Here is an 11,013-nt window from a genome sequence, read left to right as displayed (position 1 = left end):
CAACTGTTCTCTGATGCCTCTGCTGGCACCCGACTGCAGCCTGGCACCCTGGACGGACCCGGAGGAGGTGGGTGGGTGGGTGGGGGAGGGTTGGAGCATGTGGCTTTGTTCATTGGTCACAAAGACAAAAACCAGCTCAAAGTTTGATGAGAATAAGCAAATCTGATCATTTGTTGTTTCCCCCCCCCCCCCCCCCCCCCAGATGATTGACGCCCTGTCATTCAAATGATATTCAAATGTGTTAATAGCGTGCACCATTCATTGAAGCAGGGACGAATTTTACCTTGATTATTTTTAGGCCCATCCAGTACGAATTCAAGCGCATTGCTGGCGTTCGTGTAATCAAAGATCTTTATTATTTTGAAGATTAATCAACCTGTGTGATTTGGCCTTCAGCCAAGAAAGTATGGTTGAATCCTGCCTCAATCTGACCATTCTGTAGTTAATTCAAATCATTCTTCACTAACACCAGGATCTTCATCATGATCCATCAGTCTGAGATGTCCAAGAAGCAAACACATCCATTGCTTATCAGAGGAGATGACTAGAGGAGATGAACTGCCCAACTCCTCAGATAAACATGGTGGGCTTGGGAAATGCTCGGGCTTAAGACAACATGAATCACCACTCTGTTACTACAGCGACCTTCCATTCACTGCCTCTTCAAATGGGCAGAGAAGACTGGATTTGGAAGATTCTTAAAGCTGAGGCATTATTATGCCTCCAACAAGAAATATGTGCTGCTGAGACTTTTGTTAGATACATTTCAAATTAGAGGCAGTTAATAATTTGTATGATTGTATCCCATGTAAAGGTTCACACAAATGAATGTACAAAAAACAAACATGATGTTGTTTAAAAATGTTTAACATTATATTTACAAAAGACAATACACATGCAGGGTCACAGTAAATGATAACTCAATGATAAGGTCACCAGGGATGCACCACCACCACCACCACCACGGTTTTCCACAGTGCGTTGGTTTAGATTACTAACCAAGCATCAACCAATTCAATTTTTTTTAGAAGACCAAAAATCACAGACATCACATTGTTTGTATCAGAGGAAATGCTCTTAAAAGGGTATACAATACCATAGTACAACCTTTGAACTGATATCAGATGCACATTTCAGATACAAGTCTCGTTATTGGTACATCCCTGTCACAGTATTCCTTTATGGCAAAGAGTAAAGATTTACCAACATACAAATGTCTGTAACAAATGATAATCTAGATAATAGGACACGTTCAGATAACATTTTAATAGTATATCAAATAACAATTACGGATTTCTCAAGATGAGACAATAGAAATTCGATTTGTTCCCTATCTGAATACAGTTAAGATATAAAATAAGTTTAAATAATGTGCGCTAACGAGCAATGACAGTTTTCATCTAGGTTTGAATTCTCTTTGATTATTAGGAATTCTGACATGGAAATAACAGCACATTATGAAGCACTTGACATTTCACCAAAATAAATTGTATGATGACCAGTACAACCATATCAAGATGAAATAAATAGCATTGCATACAAAACAAATGCCCACTAAAACAAACAAGTTAAAGTAGGATTCGGATTCGCGCAATAAGATTTTTGGAGTTTCAATAGTGAGACTAAACAAAATAATAAGTGAAGCACTCTCTCTCTGTACCCCTCTTGTTGTTAATGAGAAACAAAGTACCTAAACCAAAAAAATGTTGGTTAAGTGCCATTCAAATAAATAGAAATAGTGTTCATTTGCCAATATGAACTTATAAAGGAGTTACCTGTAGGGCCTTACTATATGGCTGGGGCTCGTATTCTCCCATTGGTTAAACAGCTCCGTTAACACTGCCGTACATAACCACGGGGCTCTGATCCAAAGTGGGCAATGGGGTGGGAACACGTGGGCGGGGGGAGGGGGGGGGGGGGGGATGACCCTAGGCGGACTAGCACTAGGTGGTCTTCACCAGGTCATAGACGTGGACGTGGAAGTCGTCGTCGTACTTGATGTAGTAGACGGTGGGCTTGGCCGGTACCTGGTAGATGACCAGGCCTGTTCTCTTCAGACCATTGTCTGTAATATACTCCACCTGCTTACCCACCAGGCTCTCTGTCTCCTCGCCGGGCTTCCTGTCCGCGGGAAGCAGGTGCTTGTTCTCTGAAGGAGGAGGAGGGGGGGTGGAGCAGGGGGGTGGGGGGGGGGTGAACAAGAGGGTAGAGAATATTAAGAGCTAAGAGCAGGGAAACGCAGAGTTGTACAGCAAATTGGTTCTTGTTTGAAGGCTTGTTGGGGCCAGACGGATATGAGAAAAAAGTCCTCGACAATGAATGTTTCAGAGTTGAATACAGGGGCAGCTCTTTTTCAGTAGTACCAACGGTGAACCTAATCATTGATGTTTTGGTGCACGAGGAAAATAAAACCCATATCCTTCAATAGACGGGAGATAAAGAGCAGTCCCCTAAAGTCAATCTTCTAGCTTAGTCCAAATATATAACTTGAGGACGACCCGAGCCTGCATTTAACATAGGACACTTTCACAAGATCAAATCGGAAAATAAAAAATAAAAAAGAGCGCACAACTTTAACTGAAAATTAAAAAGTATTTTGATTGGGCAGTGTCTTCTTGACACACTACTACCTGCCTCTTAATGCATGCCGGGCGGGAACAACCTACCGGACTCTGGGAGGATGCGCAGGTCTCCGTCTTTGTAGTCGTCCCACAGCTGGTACATGTAGAGCACGGGGTCCTTCTCGTAGGTGATGTAATACCAGTGGGTCATGATGGGGGCGCGGGACAGCACCATGCCCCTCCACTCGTTCTTCTCCCCGTCCTCCTTCTCAAAGAGGTGCTCCACCGCCCGGCCCACCAGCTCCTCCGCGCCCGCCGGCACCTTGATCTTGTTGTTGACTTGTGGCGAGAAAGGAGGAGGTTTACTCCTTAGTGCTCACAGCCTGGGTAGTTCACGAGTTCTAACCTATAGGAGGAGCTATGTATGACCTATAGAAGAGGAGGTTTACTCCTTAGTGCTCACAGTGCTGCTGGTTATCTTTTGTGGATGGAAATATGGGTTGTAATGTAATGGCTTAAATGCTTATTTTGACTATATCTTAGATATTGCTATATTATGGAATAACGGTATGATGTGGTAGGGTTGGTGAATCTGTATGATAAATGTGTTGTCGGAAGGCCTTACTGCGAGCAACGAAGGACACTGTGATAAATGAAAATGTTGAGAAGATGCTCACGAAATGAATTGTGTATGAAAATGAAAAGTGTATTCTACCGAAATATTCTTTCAGCCTTTATGTTTCCAGTTCTCAAATTCAAGGGACCTAGATATTACTCATCACCAAGGTCGGCATTTCAACACAGCCCATTTTGTGACCTGCCATCAAATCTCGCCATCCTGCACTCCGACTAAACCCACTGCCCTAACCCTTAACCCTTAACCCTTAACCCCTAACCCCAAACGCTGGTACGACCGCGGACTCACCGACTTTCTCCGACAGCACCTGCAGATTGGACACCCGCTCGTCCTTGAAGAGCTCGATGCCGTAGACGCAGTCGAAGCCGTCGTACTTCACCATGTACAGGGTGTTCCTCACCGTGAGCCGCTCCAGCACCGTGCCCTTCCACGTCGTCAGGTTGCCCTTCTCCCGCCACGTGTGCTGGATCCTCAGGCCCAGCAGGTTGTCCGGGTCCGGGGTGAGCGTCGACGCACAGCTCTCGCTCAGTTCCCCGCTGCTGCGCTTCCTGGGGGGGGGGGGGGGGGGACACAAGCCACACAGAAGACAATACGTTCCACAGAATGCAGCGGAACCACCCCTCATGTCGCCTTTTCGCGTGCTCGCATTCATTCCCCTAACCGGCAACCGGATCCACACTTTCTTTTTCTTTTCTTCAAGGAGGGAAACTAGGATTTCTGGAGTAGGGCTACGACTCAAATGTGGAGCGATTGCAGAAGGCCTGAACAGGTAAAATGGATTCCAGTATTTCACCGATAACCCAAAACACACAGATTGGACAAAGCATGCCAAATATTGACAGACAACACAACACATAGTACATATTAAACACATTAAAGACACAATGAGGACAATAATGATCAAGATTTCTGTAATTCTGTCAGCACATGCCATTATTCCAGTGTGTCTTGTCCATCAGTGGCTATCTCACTCAACTAAGGACCAATCAGATTGTGGTGGCTACATTTTAACATGCATTGAGGACACTGGAGAGGGACTGATTCCAAAATGATGAAGACCTGGTGGTTAAGCCTACCTTCCCCGTTTCTTTGACATGTTTCCATAAATTCAGTCCTGTGAGACACAGAACACAGTCAAATGGGTGTTATGACGTGGGACGTTATTCACAGAGTGACTATGAGTTAATCGAGTTTGATAACGAACAATGGAGATAGAGAAATAGTTTGACATGGCTTTGGACACACTGCCAATGAGTGGCCACAAGTTCATTCAACAAAGGCAATGCAAATTAGCCAACACAGCTGGCCTACCGGATGTAAACAACACAATTGATACAATTGGTGACACAAATCGACGGCGATTTAAGCCAAAACCAATAAAGTTTCTGGCAACACGGCCATATTAATAGAAAATAAGGTAATAGCCATGTCTGCCATAGTGCAAACATGCTATGATTATTGGCTGAACAACGTGTAACGTTGTGGGAGATAGCATACACATATCCAGTCAACCAAGGCGTCCAGCGGTGCATTATGTTACATTTGTACCGATGGAACGAAGCCAATCCTTTCCTCTACTTAAGTGTAAGCATTTAGCGATGGCTGGTCTAAAACCACCTCGGTTCACACAGCGAAACAAAAGGAAATGCATCGACATGCAGGCGATGCGCTTCTCTTACTAAAATGACATAACGTTACAGGCTTTCACCAGCGATACTACAAGAATTAGATGCGGTTAACACGAGTTGAAATGGTTAAAAGGAAATCATTAATGACGTCTTATCCCTACCTGATCGACAATTTTACATCTGTTTGCCTGGAAAGTGCAGATTCCAACTAATGTAGCCTAAATAGTGTACAAGGAAACGGTCTTGTCTGGTGAACTACAACTACCGAGCCAGCGAACGGCGCGTCTCGAAGCAGGCTGGGATCTGTTGTTAATGGACTCGATTCCCATCCTGATATATTTATCAAGTATTAAGGAGATTAAAACTTAAAACGCTTAAACGACGAGCTTAAACATTTTGGGTTAAAACATTTGCAATAAAATAAGCAAAGCTACGGTATAAGCGAAATGGATGACGGTATGCTTCAGCCACAGAACTACAATTCCCGAACACCCTCAGAGCGTTTTGGCCCAGACATTTTCTCCAAAGCAATTTGAGTGAGCTAAGTGAGAATGTGTTATATATTATTGTGCTGCAAGTCAACTCAGATGTGGAGGCCTGTCTGGACTGCCCGCATACAACCCGGTTCTCCCCCTGTATTTCCCATAACCTAAATTACTATGATTAAAGAAAGCGTCACATGTTTACTTAACTGCTTGTATGTTGAATGGCGAACCCGCTTCTCTTATCATGAAAAAAAAATTGTATGCATACAAATGTTTTTATGTTCATATAGAAACTGTGTGAAAGCGAAACAAAAAATAAAACTTTTTTTTTTAGCAATCCACTCCCCGGATATTTCAAAGGTTGTCTGACTAGTTGGCCTATTTTTTAAATGTCCAAATAATGTAATTTAATATATTTTAATTGAATATTATTGAACCATTATTTCATACCATTTCTAGACGAAGTAACTGATAAACAAAAGTACATACTACTGAATGATGTATGAGGTAAACCTTTTTTAAAAGGAAAAGGTAGGCTACCTACCAGTTTGTCCCTGAAATGCTCATTATAACCACTAGATGTCGTACTTAACACAACATCGACAGTTAAGAGCTCCAATATCATCCGGATTATTACTAAAAGATTTGACACACACAAAAAAAGTAAACATTGGGATTCACTTTTAATATTTAGAAACCCTTGTGTTGTAAATATCAATCATTGTTTTCCCATGTGAAATAAGGCATGTTCTACAAATAGGCACTATGTGTATGTTTCAATGCAGCCTATTACTTGTATTATTTGATTCCTTAAAATGATAAATCCACAAAGTATAGGAACTATTTAACTAAATTGAGCAATGATAACAAGGTTAAGCTAAGGAGGCTTTGCAGTTTTCCTTTTGCTTCTTAGGCCTTAGTTAATAATATGTCATACCACTTCATCAGAAGATACGTTACTTTGATGTTTGTTCGTTCTTTCTTATATTATTTAGTTCTTTCTACTGTTCTTTTGTTCTCTCTCTCTCTCTCTCTCTCTCTCTCTCTCGCTCTCTCTCTCTCTCACACACACACACACATTCACACACATACACCCCCCCCCCCCCCACACGCACGCACACAGTCACACGCATTCACACACACACACACACACACACACACACACACACACACACACACACACACACACACACACACACACACATTCACACACATTCACACACATTCACACACATACACAGTCACACACATTCACACACATACATACACACACACACACACACACACACACACAGTCACACACACACACACACACACACACACACACACACACACACACACACACACACACACACACACACACACACACATTCACACACACATACATATACCTGCACACACACACACACACACACACACACACACACACACACACACACACACACACACACACACACACACACACACACACACACACATCTGCAATAGCTCCGTTTTCAATGTTGGATTGAATTGACTGATGCTACATTATGCTGTAAGTGTTCTGCATTCCAGCCTTGCAGCATCTCCTTGAAGTTGCAGGCGGAAGCGTATAGCGGCCCCTGGCTGGCTGCTGCCCTCTCCTCTGGGCCCCTGCCGGCTGCAGTCTGCAGACCCCCCCGCAACACCAAGGTTGGTGCACTACTGTCCTCGTGTAGGGGCTGCGCATGGCCAGAGGCGGGTACTCCTGTAGTAGTTGTAATTACCTGGTCCATATACAGGTCATGTGGGCCAGCCTACAACAACAAGCTCTCTTCTGTCCTTCATCTATACCTAAACAATGTCAGGTGTGAGCGTGTGTGTGTGTGTGTGTGTGTGTGTGTGTGTGTGTGTGTGTGTGTGTGTGCATGTGTGTGTGTGTGTGTGTGTGTGTGTGTGTGTGTGACCCAGGGATGTCAGCTGGAGCCTTTTTCACAATGTGCGATTGACACCCCTGTTCAGACTCCGGGCCCTGCACTTAAGAAAAAGGGCACCGACCACCGGACTGGTTCCCGGGTGCCCTCGCTGTGCCGCAGCAGCTTATAGGGTCATCTGCAGAGGCTGAAGGATTAATTAAGTACAAGTCTATCTTCCCCGTCCTCCTCTTGAACTTCCACCGTTGACATGCGCTATGCTACAATGCCATCATGTCGTGCAGTGTCTGTGTTTGTATATTCACACCCCGTGCACACACACAAATGCACACACCTGAACGCACACCTGAATGCGCACACACACACACACACACACACACACACACACACACACTCTCTTTCTCTCTCCTGCCATCTGAGAAGGGGAGCCCACTGTGGCTTGCCCCGCTGGGACCCACGCGACTGCTGGCTCCAGAAATAGTGGACTCCTTCTCTCTCTCTCTCATGTCTCCAGGTATATCTCACTCCTCCTCCTCCTCCTCCTCCTCCTCCTCATCCTCCTCATCCTCCTCTCACAGTAGACATGGCAGAAATCAGAGCAGGCACACACACACACACACACACACACTCTGGCACACGGTAACACACACACATCTTAAATCTTAAATCTGCAGGCCCATGGTGAAAGGCTGTTGTCGTAAAGTATTTCAGGCAGATTACATTCAACCTAATCAAAGTCAATCCAAGGGCAGTGTGTGTGTGTGTGTGTGTGTGTGTGTGTGTGTGTGTATTGGGGATGGGAGGGGGGCGGGGTTGGGGGGGGGCGGGGTTGGGGGGCGGGGTAGTGTGTGTCCATTTCATTGATCATGATTTTTATTAGCCACGTACATCCCGAACGTTTACGGCTGTGGGAAGATGCGGCTCCATGCAATGTTCATACGTGGTAAATGCAGATTTTTACTTTCATTTCTACTACTACGTTCTTCATTTTCCACCTTCATTGTATAAAAGTCAAGCGCATCGAAGAAACATTGTTCACTGGCCGACCCGTTCCGTCATAGCCTCGGTCCTTGCCTGGGAAATAGCTGCCAGCATGTTCCGCTTAAACCCTTCCACAGCCAGGGAACCGTCCCCCCCCCCCCCGTGAGCCTCGCACCCCTATGCTTCTGGCACGCCACCAGGCCCGTTTAGGCTGGAACATCCATAGCTTAATAGTGCAGCTGCACCGGAGCTCCTGAAAGTCTTTGACAAATGTGTGCGCTGCCCCATCTGTTCAGACACAATAGTGTGGCGCTGGTGGGGGGAGCCGACGGGCCTGTACAATTATTTATATTATTATTATTATTATTATTATTAATATCATCATTATTTATTATTTTTTACCTCCGTTCTTTTTCAGCCGGACCACCAGACAGATATGTGGACCCCATAGCCGGCCCGCTCCCCCGGCTGACCTTGAAGAGGCTGGGGTGTGGGATGCTTCCGGTCTGGAGCACCCCCTTTAGTTACACATGCTGGCCATGGCTCTGGCCATCTGGTGCGCTCGTCAACATGTGTCTCGTAGCATTCCTTCTCGGCGGTTTGGTGTTGGCTGGAGAGAGTGCGCCTGTGTGTCTGTGAGTCGTAGTAAAGCAAGACGGAAAAGGTCAGCCCGGTGTGGGGCACCGTTAGCACCTGCGTGGTTTCAAACTGTGCTGAAAACATATTCGATTTCACAGCGCGGCTTATGTTGCGTACCGGTAAGCTTCAGTAGCAATAAAGGGATAATTGAGCGTATTGTGCGTCCCTTATTGGGCAATAAATTTCACACAAATGAATCATCCATTAAACTCTTGCTGTGATAACAAGCTCAGTTCTCCCTTAATTGAGTTTTTGCATTTTGTAAAATGTGTGATCAGAGTCAATTTACCAAAAGAAGAAAGGGTATTGCATCCGCTGTAGTCTTTGTTACGTCAATTCACTAACTGCAAAAGGTGTGTGTGTGTGTGTGTGTGTGTGTGTGTGTGTGTGTTTTGTGTGTACGAGCCCAATCCATCCGTGTGTGTCAACACATGGAGGATAAACAAAAATATTGCAACATAACTTTCAGGTCCAGTCTGCGAAACCCCATGTTGGGGAATCCAACCAAATTAGACACGCGTGACGCTTAGGTGTCTCCAGGCCATCTGTTCATATTTCTGCATCAAATTGGCCATCTATCCCATTCACCACCTCCCCTCCATGTTAGTCAGCCTCTCAGTCCTTGAACACGTCTGGTTGTGTTGCTTAAGAGCCCTTAGCAATACGACGGCTCACCATGGATGACAATCGCAGCAGATGTATGGCTGATGCCAGGAGACGGTGAATCTGTGAGGGGCTCTGTACCCTCAGCTCTCCTGGTCTCCTCCTCTTGTTGGAGGAGAGGAGACGGAAGTTGGAGATATTAGGGGGGGCGGGGGGCAGTGGTGATGTTCATTGTTTACTGTGAGGTTGTGCTCATTCTATAACGGGAATCACGCTCGCTCTTTCTCTCTTTCTTGTTTTTCCCCCTCGTTCTGTTTTTCAACAAGAACTTTTTCAAGCTCTTCAATCAATCGTCCCGTTCCCAATATTTACGACAATTGTCAATTAACAAAAATATGAGAACAGTGTTTAAGAACCATATAACATTTCTGTACAGTGCAGATAGAATTAAATGAGTAAACAAGTTGAATGACTACAATGTATACTCCAATTTCGATTTCCAGAGGAACAGATTGAAAAAAACAGAGTAAAAAACAGGTTGGAAGTGCAAATCCCTCTCCCTCTTTTGCCGGGATCCTTTCACCTGTGTGTGAACTCTTCTCGGTGCACAGTCCTGAGTCATACTGGATCCACATCCTCCTCCTTATACCCTGTGTTATTTTGCCTCTACATTCTCTCGTAATCCTTTTTCTTCTTCTTTATCCTTTTCCCTGCCATTTTTGCTCCAACCTATGACGTGGGTGTTAATGCTCGGTGCAGGCGATGTAATGAAATACACAAAAACACATCTCATTGTGGTTGTTAGGGAAATGGGAAAACAGAGCTAGACTCGTAAAAACACTTGGCACAGCTATGAACAGCGTGTTCATTTCGCCAATGCTCTTGTGATGATGAGATTTAGAAAAAAAAAACACTCAAAGACTCATTAAAGGACAATACAATTAATGTAAAAACACTAGCTTTGACCATTCTTTACTCCCTACTTGTTCTAATGCGGTGGGTTGAACATAATCCATTCCTAACCAATCAGATAAATGCTCGCTGCTTACTGAACAGTATAATGGACTCAAGCTATCAAGCTGTCAATCACCAACTTTGTGCTTTGTATGTACTGTTCCGGAAATACAGAGCACTTTCCAGTAAATGAAGCATATGACCCCAATTTACACAGATTGAGGCAGGATTCTATTTTCACCCAGAAGTTATTCCTGGCGCTCCACGGCTTTCAGACAAACACCATGTTAAGACGAGATAATTGCAATATGGGTGAAATAGTAAATAGCAACTTGTGGTGAATGCGGCCCTTCCTTAGAACCCCCTCGTGTTAGTTCCCTTTAAATGTTCATCAGACAAACACACAGACTGAAGGAACAGACTGATTGGACAGACTGAGTCTGTGTTGGCCCTGTTTTGATGATGTCAGTTCTTCGTGGGACGGAGGCTGTGCCAGGTTACCTGCAGGGTAATCACACTAGTATACAATACCTCCTTTATCCTCCAAAGCCTTTTCCTGGATTTTGTGTACTTTGTGTATTTAAAGTGTATGTGTCTAAATGTTTTGTGTGTGGGTTTGATATGTGTGTGTGT

The 11,013-nt window shown here is 44.6% G+C and overlaps 1 protein-coding gene across 1 annotated transcript; it reads right to left on the bottom strand.

The window, feature by feature from the left end:
• Nucleotides 1-832: 832 nt before the first annotated feature.
• On the bottom strand, nt 833-5,289 carry LOC311370793 (spindlin-W-like). Its single transcript, XM_084489100.1, has 5 exons — nt 4,988-5,289; nt 4,275-4,312; nt 3,487-3,746; nt 2,667-2,900; nt 833-2,149 (listed from the first exon to the last, which is right to left on the bottom strand). Exons 2-5 carry the CDS (start codon nt 4,292-4,294, stop codon nt 1,944-1,946), a joined length of 720 nt encoding a protein of 239 aa, XP_084345226.1. The 5' UTR covers nt 4,295-4,312; nt 4,988-5,289; the 3' UTR covers nt 833-1,943.
• Between the last annotated feature and the right edge of the window lie 5,724 nt (nt 5,290-11,013).

This window comes from Micromesistius poutassou (assembly GCF_964030765.1).
Source record: "Micromesistius poutassou genome assembly, contig: SCAFFOLD_6293, whole genome shotgun sequence".
Taxonomy (NCBI): Eukaryota; Metazoa; Chordata; class Actinopteri; order Gadiformes; family Gadidae; genus Micromesistius; species Micromesistius poutassou.
Note: the sequence above shows the minus strand (reverse complement) of the source record. Positions and strands in the feature narration are given on the sequence as shown.